The following is a 16,559-nucleotide window of genomic DNA, read 5'->3' as shown; positions in this document are numbered from 1 at the left end:
ATAAATGTGCATGGTAACCCTTAGAAATGACTAAATGCTGAAAAGCCATCAACACTTATTGCCACTGTTGTACTGAGATGAGGTTTAATTCCCTCCTCCCCATCCAACCTCTGATTTTAGTCATACTACCACAGAGAAACACTACAGAGGGCCTGTAAGAGGAGTGTACATCCATGGGCTGCTGTGGACTTCTCGGCAAGCTATTTTCATTTATGCAACATGAAAATAAAGAGAAAAGGAGACTCAGATATTCGCAGAATAAAGGAAAATTGGCAATTGAGGGGCTGTCAGCGGAATTCATCTTGTGCAACTTTAAAAAATTTATTTCTCAATTTCCGTTTATCATACAACTCAAAAAGCAATTTAACTCCAGAAACCAAGACGAGAAATACGTGTAATCAGAAACATTGTAAACTGACCAGCAATACTTTCATCTTAGCCAGGCAAAGAATGAATGTTGAAATCTTTAATTATGGCGCAATTCAACCATCCGGGCCTTGTTAACTAGTGAATCATCGGAAATCCTTTTCACATAGCTTGCATGCGGAGTAACTCTTTTAGGACGCTAGGTTTCTCCTCAATAACAGTTCAGCACGTCCCAATCATCCAAGGTTGGCTCAGCACGCTTGCGCTTCGCAAGAGGGGAAGAACAACCAGTTACCTCAGCTTGGCCACCACTTCTCTTTCTGGCCCCAAATGTAGAAGCCACAGTGGATTGTGCACAGAGATCATTATTGGCTTTTCTGTGAAACTGCATCCTGAAAGTCTCCATGATTTGGACACCATTTGAAAGTCCATCACTTCCTACATTGGTCAATTTGTTTATTCCATCTGCGAAATAAGTGAAATTGATTACATTTATGGTTTCTAATATTTGCATAATGAGAATTTCAGGTTTTTTCTTTACAAATTAATTTAATGGTTTGGCACTGTAATAGGAGCTGAATATGGATTAGTCGAATACTTCCTTTCATAAAAATTGTCATGGCAGCAATGCAGAGGAGACGGAAATGAACACAGATCAGCCACAATTTCCACACTTTTTAAAAAATAAATTTAGTGTTACCAATTCATTATTTCCAATTAAGGGGCAATTTAGCATGGCCAATCCACCTAGCCAAAACATCTTTGGGTTGTGGGGGCAAAACCCACGCAAACACGAGGAGAATGTACAAACTCCACATGGACAGTGACCCAGAGCCGGGATCGAACCTGGGACCTCGGCGCCGTGAGGCTGCAGGGCCACCGTGCTGCCCCACAATTTCCACACTTGATTGCCGATTGCCGCACAGAGATTATATTTGGAGGGGAGGTGTATCTGGATAGAATTGCCACCTCAGTCAAGCCATCTCATTGCCTAGGTTACATGTGAAAAATGGAAATAGGGAGAGATTCTGGGGTAGAAAGTATATGTCAAAGTGTTTCTTCGCAAGAACCCGCATCTTCAGGAGTGAAAGCAGGCAAATTAACAAACATATGTTATTGAAGTTGATAGGCGGACACGCTGAATGTGGCTTACAACATATATGGATGTGAAACATAAGAGGTTGATATATTAAATAATGGCACCCAACAGAGAGCTTTGTGTGATAGGAGATACAGAATACTCAAAAGATATATATCAGCGAGAAAGAAAGACTCCAAGGAAAGGAGCGGCTAATCAGCGGCTAATTAAAGAAGTTAAAGATAGTATCAAATTGAAAGAAAAGGTGTATAATTCCACAAAGATGAGTGGCAGGTCCGAAGATTGGACAGAATATAAACAGCAAAATATGACTAAAAAATTAAGAAGGGGAGAAATTAAGAGTATGAGAGACAGCTCACTAGAAATACAAAAACAGATAAGAGTTTCCAGAGGATTTAAAAATAAAAAAGTGAAGTGAGTGATAGTCCTCTAGAAAGTGAGAATGGGGAATTAATAATAGACAATAAGGAAATGCATCTGTTTTCACTGTGGAGGGTACAAATAACATCCCAGAAATAAGTGTGCATTAAGAGGTGAAAACAGAGACTTCCGGGTGCGGCGATGACCAGCTAGGTCGCACGTTTCGGCAGCTCCCGGTGGAACGGACTTTTGGGCTCTTAATAGGAGTCCCAACGGCAATTTTAACGGCTAAAAACACTGTGCGGTAAACCAGAAGGGAATCCCCGCTGGACACGGATGGAAAAAGGAGAGGAAAGTGGCCGGATTGCGGTGGATCCTCTACAGCAGCGGCCAGGAAGGCAGGCACAAAGCAAGATGGCGTCGGAAGGTGGCAGTTTAATATGGGGCCCTGACCAACAAGAGTTCCTGCGGCGCTGCGTGGAAGAACTTAAAAAGGAGATGAAGAAGGAGCTGTTGGCCCCGATATTACAGGCGATTGAAGGGCTAAAGGAGGAGCAAAAGACCCAGGAGCAGGAGCTTCGGGTCGTGAAGGCAAAGGCTGCTGAGAATGAGGACGAAATACAGGGCCTGGTGGTGAAAACGGAGATGCACGAGGCACAACACAAAAGGTGTGTGGAAAGGCTGGAGGTGCTGGAGAATAATGCGAGGAGGAACAATTTAAGGATTCTTGGTCTTCCCGAAGGTGCAGAAGGGGCGGACGTCGGGGCATATGTGAGCACGATGCTTCACTCGTTAATGGGATCGGAGGCCCCGACGGGCCCGTTGGAGGTGGAGGGAGCTTATCGAGTTATGGCGCGAAGACCGAGGGCTGGAGAAATTCCTCGAGCCATAGTGGTGAGATTTCTCCGACATAAGGACAGAGAGATGGTCCTCAGATGGGCAAAGAAAACCCGGAGCAGTAGGTGGGAGAACGCGGTGATCCGCGTATATCAAGATTGGAGTGCGGAGGTGGCGAGAAGGAGGGCAAGCTTTAATCGGGCCAAGGCGGTGCTACACAAAAGGAAGGTTAAATTTGGAATGCTGCAGCCGGCAAGACTGTGGGTCACACATCAAGGGAAACACCACTACTTTGAAACGGCAGAAGAGGCGTGGACATTTATTGTCGAGGAGGAACTGGAATAAGCGGGCTAGAAAAAGAACGTTTGGGACAAAGTGGTGGGGTAACTACGTGGGGTGAAGGGAGGGGGAAATGGGGGAAGAGATGATTTCCCAAGTTGTTAATCCTGCGACCCTGTAACTTTTCTCTCTTCCCCATGTCGTGTGTGGGGGGGGGGGGGGGAGAGAGGATGAGGAGCTGGGGGCACCGGCCATTGGGGGCGGGGCCAAATGGGAAGCACGGGCTTTGTTCCCGCGCTATGGTAATCATGGCGGGAACAGGGAAGCAGGAAGGAGGGGGCCTCGCACAGTGGGGGCCGAGGTCACGGGGGGAAGCCGAGGTCGGCCAGAGTTTGCTGACTTCTGGGAGCAACATGGGGGGTGCAATTACGCTAGTGAGGGATCTAGCGGGGGTGGGGGGGGTTAATTGGGTTGCTGCTGCTGGGGAGAAGGGGGAGCTGGTATGGGGTGGGGTGGTCGGGGCGGGAGGGCGCCGTTGGGGGGAGATACGGCTACGTGGGAACCGGGTGAGGAGCTGGACTGAAAAAGGAGATGGCTAGTCGACAAGGGGGGGGGGTAAAGAGCCCCCCAACCCGGCTAATCACGTGGAATGTGAGAGGGCTGAACGGGCCGATTAGGAGGGCACGGGTACTCGCACACCTAAAAAAACTTAAGGCAGATGTGGTTATGCTGCAGGAGAAGCATCTGAAACTGATAGACCAGGTCAGACTTCGCAAAGGATGGGTGGGGCAGGTGTTTTATTCGGGGCTAGACGCAAAAAACAGGGGGGTGGCTATATTAGTGGGGAAGCTGGTAATGTTTGAGGCAAAGACCATAGTGGCGGATAGTGGGGGCAGATACGTGATGGTGAGTGGCAGATTGCAAGGGGAGGCGGTGGTTTTAGTGAACGTATATGCCCCGAACTGGGATGATGCCAATTTTATGAGGCGCATGTTGGGACGCATCCCGGACCTAGAGGCGGGAAAGTTGGTAATGGGGGGAGATTTTAATACGGTGCTGGACCCAGGGCTGGACAGATCGAGGTCCAGGGCCGGAAGGAGGCCGGCTGCAGCTAGGGTGCTCAAGGACTTTATGGAGCAGATGGGAGGAGTAGACCCCTGGAGATTTAGTAGACCTAGGAGTAATGAGTTTTCGTTTTTCTCCTATGTCCACAAAGTCTATTCACGGATAGACTTTTTTGTTTTGGGAAGGGCACTGATCCCGAAGGTGACGGGGACGGAGTACACGGCTATAGCTATTTCGGACCACGCTCCACATTGGGTGGACCTGGAGATAGGGGAGGAAAAAGAACAGCACCCATCCTGGAGATTGGACATGGGATTATTGACAGATGAGGGGGTATGTTTAAGGGTGAGGGGGTGCATTGAAAAGTACTTGGAACTCAATGACAATGGGGAGGTTCAGGTGGGAGTGGTCTGGGAGGCGTTGAAGGCTGTGGTTAGAGGGGAGCTGATATCTATCAGGGCACATAAAGGAAAGCAGGAGGGTAGGGAAAGGGAGCGGTTGTTGAAAGAACTTTTGAGGGTGGACAGACAATATGCGGAGGCACCGGAGGAGGGACTGTACAGGGAAAGGCAAAGGCTACATGTAGAATTTGACATGTTGACTATGGGTAATGCAGAGGCACAATGGAGGAAGGCACAGGGTGTACAGTACGAATATGGGGAGAAGGCGAGCAGGTTGCTGGCCCACCAACTGAGGAAAAGGGGAGCAGCGAGGGAGATAGGGGGGTGAGAGATGAGGAGGGAAAGATGGAGCGGGGAGCGGAGAGAGTGAATGGAGTGTTCAAGGCATTTTATGAAAGATTATATGAAGCTCAGCCCCCGGAAGGGAAGGAGAGAATGATGTGCTTTCTGGATCAGCTGGAATTTCCTAAGGTGGAGGAGCAGGAGAGGGCGGGACTGGGAGCACAGATTGAGACGGAGGAAGTAGTGAAAGGGATTGGAAGCATGCAGGCGGGGAAGGCCCTGGGACCAGACGGATTCCCAGTGGAATTTTATAGGAAATATATGGACTTGTTGGCCCCGCTACTGATGAGAACCTTTAATGAGGCTAGGGAAAGGGGGCAGCTGCCCCCGACTATGTCAGAGGCAACGATATCGCTCCTCCTAAAGAAGGAAAAAGACCCGCTGCAATGCGGGTCCTATAGGCCCATTTCTCTCCTGAATGTGGATGCTAAGATTCTGGCCAAGGTAATGGCAACGAGGATAGAGGATTGTGTCCCGGGGGTGGTTCATGAGGACCAAACTGAGTTTGTGAAGGGGAGACAGCTGAACACAAATATACGGAGGCTGCTAGGGGTAATGATGATGCCCCCACCAGAGGGGGAAGCGGAGATAGTGGTGGCGATGGATGCCGAGAAAGCATTTGATAGAGTGGAGTGGGATTATTTGTGGGAGGTGCTGAGGAGATTTGGCTTTGGAGATGGGTATATCAGATGGGTACAGTTGCTGTATAGGGCCCCGATGGCGAGCGTGGTCACGAATGGACGGGGGGTCTGATTATTTTCGGCTCCATAGAGGGACGAGGCAGGGATGTCCTCTGTCCCCGTTATTGTTTGCACTGGCGATTGAGCCCCTGGCCATAGCATTGAGGGGTTCCAGGAAGTGGAGGGGAGTACTCAGGGGAGGAGAAGAACACCGGGTATCTCTGTATGCGGATGATTTGTTGTTGTATGTGGCGGACCCGGTGGAGGGGCTGCCAGAGATAATGCAGATACTTGGGGAGTTTGGGGATTTTTCAGGGTATAAATTGAACATGGGGAAAAGTGAGTTGTTCCTGGTGCATCCAGGGGAGCAGAGCAGGGAAATAGAGGATTTACCATTGAGGAAGGTAACAAGGGACTTCCGGTACTTGGGGATACAGATAGCCAAGAATTGGGGTACATTACATAGGCTTAATTTAACACGGTTGGTGGAACAGATGGAGGAGGACTTTAAGAGATGGGACATGGTGTCCCTGTCACTGGCAGGTCGGGTGCAGGCGGTTAAAATGGTGGTCCTCCCGAGATTCCTTTTTGTGTTTCAGTGCCTCCCGGTGGTGGTCTCTTTTTTTCAAGAGAATAGAGAAGAGTATTATGAGTTTTGTGTGGGCCGGGAAGACCCCGAGAGTGAGGAGGGGATTTTTGCAGCTTAGTAGGGACAGGGCCGAGCCTAAACGACTATTACTGGGCCGCCAATGTTTCAATGGTGTGTAAGTGGATGGGAGAAGGGGAGGGAGCGGCGTGGAAGAGATTGGAGAGGGCGTCCTGCAGGGGGACTAGCCTACAAGCAATGGTGACGGCACCGTTGCCGTTCTCACCGAAGAAATACACCACAAGCCCGGTGGTGGTGGCTACATTGAAAATTTGGGGGCAGTGGAGACGGCATAGGGGAAAGACGGGAGCCTCGGTGCGGTCCCCGATAAGAAATAACCATAGGTTTGTTCCGGGGAGAATGGGTGGGGGATTTGGAGCATGGCAAAGAGCTGGGGTAGTACAATTGAGAGATCTGTTCGTAGATGGGACGTTTGCGAGTCTGGGTGCGCTGACGGAAAAATATGGGTTGCCCCAAGGGAATGCATTTCGGTATATGCAACTGAGGGCTTTCGCGAGGCAACAGGTGAGGGAATTTCCGCAGCTCCCGACGCAGGAGGTGCAGGATAGAGTGATCTCAGAGACATGGGTGGGGGATGGTAAGGTGTCGGACATATATAGGGAAATGAGGGACGAGGGGGAGATCATGGTAGATGAGCTGAAAGGGAAATGGGAAGAAGAGCTGGGGGAGGAGATTGAGGAGGGGCTGTGGGCTGACGCCCTACGTAGGGTAAACTCATCGTCCTCGTGTGCCAGGCTAAGCCTGATACAATTCAAGGTTCTACACAGGGCGCATATGACTGGAGCACGGCTCAGTAGATTTTTTGGGGTAGAGGATAGGTGTGGGAGATGCTCGAGAAGCCCAGCGAATCACACCCACATGTTCTGGTCATGCCCGGCACTACAGGGGTACTGGGTGGGGGTGGCAAAGGTGCTTTCGAAGGTGATGGGGGTCCGGGTCGAACCAAGCTGGGGGTTGGCTATATTCGGGGTTGCAGAAGAGCCGGGAGTGCAGGAGGCGAGAGAGGCTGATGTTTTGGCCTTTGCGTCCCTAGTAGCCCGGCGCAGGATATTGTTAATGTGGAAGGAAGCCAAACCCCCGGGTGTGGAGACCTGGATAAACGACATGGCAGGGTTTATAAAGTTAGAACGGATCAAGTTCGTATTAAGAGGTTCGGCTCAAGGGTTCACCAGGCGGTGGCAACCGCTCGTCGACTACCTCACAGAAAGATAGAGGGAATGGAAAAGATGAAGACAACAGCAGCAACCCAGGGGGGAGGGGGGACTCTCAGGGATGTCATTGTATATGTATAGACACTTGTTATAGGTAATGTATATTGGACTGTTGGATTGTATCTTTGGAGAGTAACTATTTTTGACAAGGCAGTTGCCACTTGGTTTTGTTTTTATTTTTGTTTATATATTATTTATTTATTTGTTTAAAATTGGCCACGGTTATTTATATTGCTTTGTTGTTGTTCAAAAAAAAAACTATGTACTGTTATGTTTGGCCACAAAATTTTGAATAAAATATATTTTTTAAAAAAGGTGAAAACAGGTGGACTTCCGGTGACGGCGGGCGGGAGGCGGCCGCACAATGGAAGGCTCCCGTTCGGCAACGGCATTTTCAGGGCTTTAAGCCCGGTCCCATGGTCCACGGAGGCGGCAGAAGCAGGGAGAAGGCACGGAGGAAGCACAGTGAAGACACAGGAGGAAAAAAAGAACAAAGAAAAATGTCGAGGGTGAGCAACAAAATGGCCGGAAAAAAAACAGCTGAAGGTCCGTCGGGGAGTGGAAAGGTCACCGCGGGGTCACCAAGGAAAATGGAGGCTGGAGCACCAGGGAAGGCTGCACTGCTTACGGCTGAAGAAATAACTAAGGTGATGGCTGCGGAATTTGAAAAGCAGTTGGCGCAGATTGCGAAATGCACGGAGACGGTGAGGAAGGAGATGAGTGAGGTTTTGAGTGTGCTGGTGGAGGAGGCGGTTGCCCCGGTGAGGACGGAGGTGGCGAGCGCAGTGGCGGAGGTGCGAGAGCAAGGGGAGGCGCTGAAGGAAGTGGAGGAGACGTTATTGCAGCACGGTGATCAACTTGCCTCGATGGGGAAAGAGATGCGGAAGGTGATGGATACTAACAAGGATCTGCGAGGAAAAATGGAAGACCTGGAAAACAGATCCAGGCGACAGAATTTGAGGATTGTGGGGCTGCCCGAAGGAGTTGAAGGACCGAAGCCGACTGAGTATTTTGCTGCGATGTTGGCAAAACTATTGGGGGAGGGGGAGGATCCCTCCCGATACGAACTGGATCAGGCTCATCGGTCGTGGAGGCCTGTACCAAAGGCGAGTGAGCCGCCAAGGGCAGTGACTCTGTGCTTCCGTAGGTACAGAGTGAAGGAGAAGGTCCTGAGCTGGGCCAAGCAGAAGCGGGTGGTGCAGTGGGCTGGAGCTGGTATACGTGTATACCAGGACTTTACGGTGGAGCTGGCAAGGAGGCTGGCTGCCTTCAACCGGGTGAAGAAGGCACTGTACATTAGCAAGGTGCGGTGCGGCATTGTATATCCAGCGAAGCTGAGGGTGACTTACAAGCTCAGGGACTTTTATTTTGGAACGGCGGAAGCAGCGGAGGAGTTTGCGAAAGCAGAAGGACTGTGGCAGAACTGACAAATTGAGGAATGGCCATGTGCCGATGTAACCTCATGACTGTATTTTCTTCTTTTTTGTATCACTGCGCGCGGGTGTAGAGACTAAAGGAGCCAATGTGGTATATATTTGGACAAGGGAAGGGACGGGACTTTCACTTGAAATGAGGGTTCTTTGGGGTGTAGGTGGATATGTGGGGTTTGTGTGCTAAAAGGGGATCTTTGGGCTTTCCTAGGGCCGGGCAAGTGGGAAAGGGACCTGGGCGGGGGCCTCCACGCTGGCCGGTTTAAGCCGGCCAGTGAACGGGAGTGAGGTGGGGGGAGGGGCTGCGGCCATCGGAGCCTGGCAGAACAGGGTCCGAGTGGTCTAGCCGGGGTAGAAAGTTGGGGGGTAGGAACCGAGGTTGGGAGGAGGAGTTTTACACGAGGCAGTGGACGGGAGGAGCTGGAGACCTGGGGTGGGGGGGAGCTGTGTAAGATTAAGGGTGACTACGGGTAATCCCTGATTCCTTTTTGTCATTTGTTTATGTAAACATGTGGACTGATGTTTGGGGGTTGGTGGGCGGATGGGATCGTTGTTATTATGGGGACTGACATATCTTGCTGATTATTGTTTATTGTTGATGGATGTAAATGTGGGAGAAAATGTGAAAAAGGAGAATAAAAAAAATTAAAAAAGAGTTGAAAACAGAGGGAGGAACTTAAAACAATTACAATCACCAAGAAAAGGCTATTGACAAATCTCCAGGTCCTGATGGACTTCATCCTTGGGTCTTGAAAGAAATGGCTACTGACTTAGTAGATGCATTGATTGTAATTTTCCAAAATTCCTTACATTCTGGAAATGTCCTATCAGTCTGCAAATCATTGAATGTAACTCCTTTATTCAAGAAAAGAAGACGACAGAAAGTAGGAAACTACAGGCCAATTAGCTTAACATCTGTCATAGGGAAATGCTGGAATCTATTATTAAGGAGGTTCTAGTAGGACACTTAGAAAATCTCAATGCAACCAGGCGAAGTCAACATGGTTTTGTAAGAGGGAAATCATGTTCGACTAAACTATTGGAGTTGTTTGAGGAAGTAACAAGTAGCATTGATAAAGGGGAACCTGTGGATGGGCTATACTTAGATTTTCAGAAGGCTTTTGACAAGGGGCCACATCAAAGGGTATGATGCAAAATAAGAGCTTGTGGTTTAGGAGGTAACATATTAGCATGGATAGAGGATCAGTTAGCTAACAGGAAACACAGTAGGTATAAATGTTTTGTATTCAGGTTGGCAAATGTGATAAATAGAGTGCTTCAGGAATCAGTGCTGGGGTCTCAACTATTTAAATTTATGTCAATGACTGGATAAAGGAACCGAATGTATGGTTTCTAAAATCACACACAAAGATAGGTGAGAACATACGTTGTGAAGAGGACACAAAGCTCACAATCTGACCAGGTTCCAATTTATTGGATATAGGTGAACATCAGGGTTTCACAAGGCTTCTCAACGATCAAGTTGCATACTCCGTTCAAGATACTTACAGAATTGTTGTGCCACTGTTCTGCCTCCAACATTCTCATGTCGTCTGACAGACACACGTTCCCACTGATAAACCACCTGAAGTACAAAAAAAATCTTAACAAAAATTCGACAAGTAAGCAAACAAAATGTAATTGTTTTCTGGAAAACAGAAATATCACTAAAGATAAGAAAATGTATTTTATCTCCCAACAACAGTGTGGCTTTCTGGGTAACTTCAAAAGACATGTGTGATGGAATCAAATGTAGGCCATACTGAGAAGGGATGGCACATTCCCGTGGTGTTAATAAATCAGTTGAGATTTTACAACAATCCAGCAACTTTCATGGTCATCTTGCTACTGCCAGTCTACACAAATTACCAGGGCCAGTAGTTTTACGTTGTCAGGGTTGCAGGGAGCCTCATGGAGAGGAGGTGAGGTCTAGGGGGTGGGGGATTAGGATCAGGACAGTGCGGGTGTTGGGTGGAGAGGCCACTGAGGGTGGATGCAGGAGAAAACAGTACCGCCAGGGATTGTACCTTGGGGGGGGGGGGGGGAGGAGGAGAGAGGGGGGATCTAATGTTGAAAGAAGGTTCCCCCCCACCACTGCCCTGCTTATCCCAGGCCTGAGCAGGGGCCCCTTCGGGGCTTTCCCTCCTGCCCCTGAACTACTCCTTCCAACCTGATAATGGAGACTGGTTGGGAAATGGCCTTTAAATGGTCATTAATTGGCCACTTAAGGGCAAAATCCAAGCAAGGGTGGGAAAACCAGCCTCGTCCTCAACTACCTCACTGTAAAATTGTAGAGAGGCGAGGGGTGGGTGGGAGTCCAGTGGGAATGCCATCTGAGTACAGGTACCCCGAAACTCCCTCCAGCTGCAAACCACTGGGGTGGGGTGGGGTGGGGGTGGGGGGGGGGGGGGGGGTAAAATTCTGCTATAGGTTTAAAGTCCCACCTCACAACTTAACATAGCAGGATATTAACATACGAACTCCGACTTGCACATCCAGTACTATTACCACTGTACCACTATATTCTTTACAGGAAGATGAGTTTTGCTTGTGAGGCAACACAGAGCAAATGAGGAAGGATTTTAATTTATATTGAGGAGGTGAATACATCAGAGCAGGAATATATATTTTTATTGACAAACAGTTAAAAGGGGCAACTTTTATCAAACGCTCATGCACAAAATGGGTTGACAGGAAATGCAACTCTGCAGAGTGAAATTGTCTCAAGTTCCCCCCTTCTCCAACGCAATTTGACAAAACATCTACCGTTATGAAAGTTTCATTCTGCAAGTGCCCAAAACTCATCCCAAGTGAGTGATTCAACGCAATGACCCCTTGCATTCTTGATGAAGCCCCAGAAACACTGCCAATAATTAGAACAATTATGTCACTGGAGCATGAAGAGCTTTCAATTTCAGGTTCTTGGCATCAGGGCTTTAATGTCCTTTAGGGAAGGAAGTCGAGCATCCTTACCAGGTCTGGCCTACATGGGACTCCAGACCATAACAATGTAGCTGACTCTTAAATGCCCTCTGAAATGACCTAGCGAGTCACTCAGTTCAAGGGCATTTAGGGATGGGCAATAAATGCTGGCCCAGCCAACGACGCCCACATCCCATGAATGAACAGGGGACAAAAAGCACAATAAGCTCAATGATCTAGTTCCGTAATCGCCAGATGCTGGGTAAAGCTCCCAAACAATGTGTCTTAAAATGAACTTCAGAGAACGCATAGAGTTGTATGACTTTGCTGAGCTTGTCAAATTTGTGTTACTTTGGCAGTAGATTGATGCTTTAGGCCAAAAGATAGAAAAACTTATTTTCACATGGGACTCTCACAAGCAGATTAAAAGGAATCTTTCAACGTATTAATCAGGAGGGGATGGGTCTCAGGTCTCAGAACTGAATTACTAAAACATCCACGTCTGAAAACTTTAAACGCAGCTCGTATTGTCAAAATCACACTGGAAAACTGGAACACTTCTACCACATTCAGTACCTGCTCGGCCCAGCCTTCTGTCCTGCAGCACAAATGCTTAAACTCCTCCAGAGGTTCCCCAGCAGGAAAGAGCGACAACTTACTCTGAATTGTTTGGACTGATGAACAGTCGGGCTATTACAAAGAAAAGTTAAACCTGATGAGAAACTTTTTTTTTTTAACGACATTTACTTTCTACAATTGGGAAAAGATATATTGATGATATCTTACAGCAACTGAAGGTGCATGCATCAGGTTATTGGAAGAAAACTGTACGAAAGATTGTAACATTACAGTGATCTGCTCCCCCGATGGCTCGATTTCTCAATACGTCACCCAACGTTACATTTATTAGGTTCCCTCCACAAGTTGTATTTAAGGTAATCAACTCTCATGAAGAAAAGTAAGGGACTTTCTCCCATTAGAGTGGTGGTGGTGGGGGGGGGGGGGGGGGGGGAAAGCACGGTGGCACAGTGGTTAGCACTGCTACCTCATGGTGCCGAGGTCCCAGGTTCGATCCCGGCTCTGGGTCACTGTCCATGTGGAGTTTGCACATTCTCCCTGTGTTTGCGTGGGTTTCACCCCCACAACCCAAAGATGTGCAGGGTAGGTGGATTGGCCTCGCTAAATTGCCCCTTAATTGGAAAAAATGAATTGGTACTCTAAATTTATTAAAAAAACATTACTTCCAGGATCTCTACCAGGACAGCGGCTGAAATATTACAATTGGTCTCAGCATTAATGGACAAGTAAAAGAAGGGAAGAGAAAAAAAAAAAATCAAAACTACAGCTCCTGACCAATGTCCAAAAAACCGCAGTGGACATTGTGTGTCTGGATATTGGACAAGGGCAGAATCTGGTTTGGCAGGTGCTGTTTTCTACCAATGAGTATACTGGACTACCAATATTCAAGGGACGTAGGTAAACAGAACAGCCATTTGGACTTGTGAGTTGGTGCGTGTGGAACTGTACTGTAAGAATTAGTGCCTTCAGAAGAGAGGGGGAATAAAAATGAAACAAAAAGGTCAAGGCAGAGGATCATGTATTATATAGAAACAATTACAGGGTAATAATCGGACAGAGGGAGTCAAATCAGGAACACCAAGAGAAAAGCTTGAGCAGTTTAACTGTCACTCTAACAAAGAGATAAATTACAACCTGAAGCACAACTTGTGCAGTACCTTTTTTTTCCCCAATATAAATTTAAAGTGCCCAATTCTTTTTTTTTTAAAGTGGCAATTTAACATGGCCAATTGATCTACCCTGCACATCTTTGGGTTGTGGGGATGAAACCCACGCAGACACGGGGAGAATGTGCGAACTCCATACGGACAGTGACTCAGGGCTGGAATCGAACCTGGGTCCTCGGCGGTGTGAGGCAGCAGTGCGAACCACTGCACCATCGTACCACCCCTTATGTGGTATCAATGTAGTAAAAGATCACAAGTTGCTTCACAGGAATGTAATCAAAATTGTGCAACAAACTACATGAGGAAATATTAGAGCAGATGGCCAAAAGTTTGGTTTAAAGGAGCATCTTAAAAGAGAAGTAGTGAGGGGAAGAAATTCCAACGCCGAGACCCTAGGCAGCTGAAGGCACTGTCGATAACAGTGGAGTGGTTCAAGTTGGGGCGCGCAAAAGGCAATAATTGGAGGGGGTGCAGAGATCACAGAGGAATGGAGGGCCAGAGGAGGTTACAAAGATAGGAAATCCATAGAATCCCTACAATGCAGAAGGAGGCCATTTGGCCTATCGAGTCTGCACTGGCCCTCCGAAAGAGCATCCTTCCATGCCATTCCCCTGCCCTATCCCTGTAACCTCAGTTAACCTACATATCCTTAGACACCGTGGGCAATTTAGCATGGCCAATCCACCTAACCTGCACAGCTTTGGGAAAGAAGAGCAGTTTTACATTGGAGGCATTGCTCGACCAGGAGCCAATGTACGTTTCTGTGCCAGTACTATGCTGTGGCCAGTAACTTGCTATACCAGTAATCAGGAGGGTGGTGGGCAAATGTGACTTGGTGAAAGTTAGGGTAAGGGCAGTAGTTTTGGATGAACTCATGTAAGGTGGACAATGGGAAACGTGCCTGAAGAACATTGGAGTAAAGTAAAGAGGTAACAAATGCCTGGATGACTAGCAGATGAGTTGCAGCAAGGACACAGATATGCAATAATAAGTGGTGAAAATAGGCAGTCTTGGTGATGGGGGTAGAAATGTGGTCAGAGGTTAATCACAGACATCAAGGTTGCGATTCTTTTGAAAAGTTTTGTTGCCAACTTCCCAAATGTTACATATTCCAGATACATGATGGTGTTAACAAGTTAGATTTCATTAAATTTGTAGCTGAAATCTTTAAAAAAAAAATTTAGAGTGCCCAATTATTATTTTGTTTTCCAATTAACCTAACCTGCACATCTTTGGGTTGTGGGGGTGAAACCCACGCAAGCACAGGAAGAATGTGCAAACTCCACATGGACAGTGACCCAAGGCCGGGATTGAACCAGGGTCCTCAGTGCTGTAGGCAGCAGTGCTAACCACTGCGCCAACATGCCGCTCTTCTGTAGCTGATATCAAAGAATTATCTTATCAAATATATAGTAATAAAAGGGAATCAGCTTCAGTTTGAATACCACAGAGATTTTTTTTTTCTTTATAAATTTAGAGTACCCAATTCATTTTTTCCAATTAAGGGGCAATTTAGTGTGGCCAATCCACCTAGCCTGCATACCTTTGGGTTGTGGGGGCAAAACCCACGCAAACACAGGGAGAATGTGCAAACTCCACACGGACAGTGACCCAGAGCCGGGATCGAACCTGGGACCTCGGCGCTGTGAGGCAGCAGTGCTGTGCACTACACTACCATGCTGCCCCCTGGATACCACAGAGATAACGGCTTTTAAATGGGAAACTTATATATCCTCACCGCAACACCAGTTCCTGAGATAGCCAGAGCCCGCAGCTTTGAAAAGCAGCACAAATATCGTATTCCATGCCCACTGATTCTGGGATTATCTGGCATAGAAAAAAAAACAACAGTGGAGGTAATAATTGGTTTCTGTTTAAGGAACCTACTGTGAGAACTCTGAACGAACCTATTGTTGAAACTAAGATGTTTTAATTTTTGAAGTCAACTGACAACAACCCAGAATGTTGATTTTACTTTATTCTGTAATCTCTGCAAGACAAAGCTGTACATCTTCTTCGTATTTGTCCTTGGGATATGGAGGACTGGCATTTATTACCCATCCATAATTCCTCCAAGGTGGTGATGGGCCTTAAAAGGTGAGTTAAACGTCAACCATGCAATGTGGCACTCTGAACCAGTTGGTTTTTTTCAAACAGTACATAAGTTTTACTGCAATGTTCTTAGCTCACAAGTTACTCAATTTATTGAATTCAATTTCATACCTTGCCATGTTGGGATTGCAATTCTGATCATTGGATTGCTGGCCTGTAACCACTACACTACCGTATCTAATTTAATGTAATGCCATAATCTTTCAGTGTAGTTTGTACAGAGATTACACACACAAGCGTCCTCCTGATTTTAAAACAGCTAGCATTTATATAGTGACTTTCACAACCATAGATGCTCCAAAGTGCTTTATAGCCAATTTAATAAAGTCACTGTTGTAATGTAGGAAATACAGCAGCCAATCTTCTCACAGCAAGGCTTCTTAAATAGTAATGTGATAACGATGACAAAACTTGTTTTTATGATATTGACTGAGAGATAGATATTTGCCCAGGACATCTTCAAAATAGCGCCATGGGATCTATTAAATTGACCTGAGAGGGCAGACGTGGTTTAGCATCTTATCTGAAAGACAGTACGTGCGATAGAGCAGCAATTTTTCAGTACTACACTGCAGTGTCAGTGATTTATATGCTCGGGTCCTGGGATGAGATTGCATAGAATCCTTACAGCGCAGAGGGAGGCCATTCAGCCCATCGAGTCTGCACTGACCCTCTGAACAAGCACCCTACCTAGACCCATTCCCCCACCCTTTATCCATAACCCCACCTAACCGTTGGACACTAAGGGGCAATTTTGCATGGTCAATTCACCTAACTTGCACATTGTTGGACTGTGGGAGGGAACCAGAGCATCCCGAGGAAACTGACGCAGACACAGGGAGAATGTGCAAACTCCACATTGACAGTCACCCAAGGCCGCAATTGTACCTGGTGTCTGACGCTTTGAGGCAGCAGTGCTAACCATGGCACCTTGTTGCCCACCACTTTGAACCTATAACTTTCTGATTCAAAGGTGAGAGTGCTACCAACTGAGCCAGAGCTAATACCCAAGATAGTTTACAATATGCTAAAGGTTCAGTCCC

The 16,559-nt window shown here is 47.3% G+C and overlaps 1 protein-coding gene across 1 annotated transcript in view; it reads right to left on the bottom strand.

Moving 5' to 3' along the window:
• Positions 1-300: 300 nt before the first annotated feature.
• The window catches only part of lrrc42 (leucine rich repeat containing 42), a 42,450-nt gene continuing 26,191 nt past the window's right edge, over positions 301-16,559 (bottom strand). The window contains exons 4-7 of the mRNA XM_072511307.1: positions 15,143-15,231; positions 12,236-12,349; positions 10,247-10,322; positions 301-831 (exon numbers count right to left, since the gene is read on the bottom strand). Coding sequence (XP_072367408.1) covers positions 578-831; positions 10,247-10,322; positions 12,236-12,349; positions 15,143-15,231 — 533 coding nt within the window. The 3' untranslated portion in view covers positions 301-577. The remainder of the gene's footprint in view (positions 832-10,246; positions 10,323-12,235; positions 12,350-15,142; positions 15,232-16,559) is intronic.

Source organism: Scyliorhinus torazame, chromosome 7 (genome assembly GCF_047496885.1).
Source record: "Scyliorhinus torazame isolate Kashiwa2021f chromosome 7, sScyTor2.1, whole genome shotgun sequence".
Lineage (NCBI taxonomy): Eukaryota > Metazoa > Chordata > Chondrichthyes > Carcharhiniformes > Scyliorhinidae > Scyliorhinus > Scyliorhinus torazame.
This window is presented reverse-complemented; position numbering and strand designations above follow the sequence as displayed.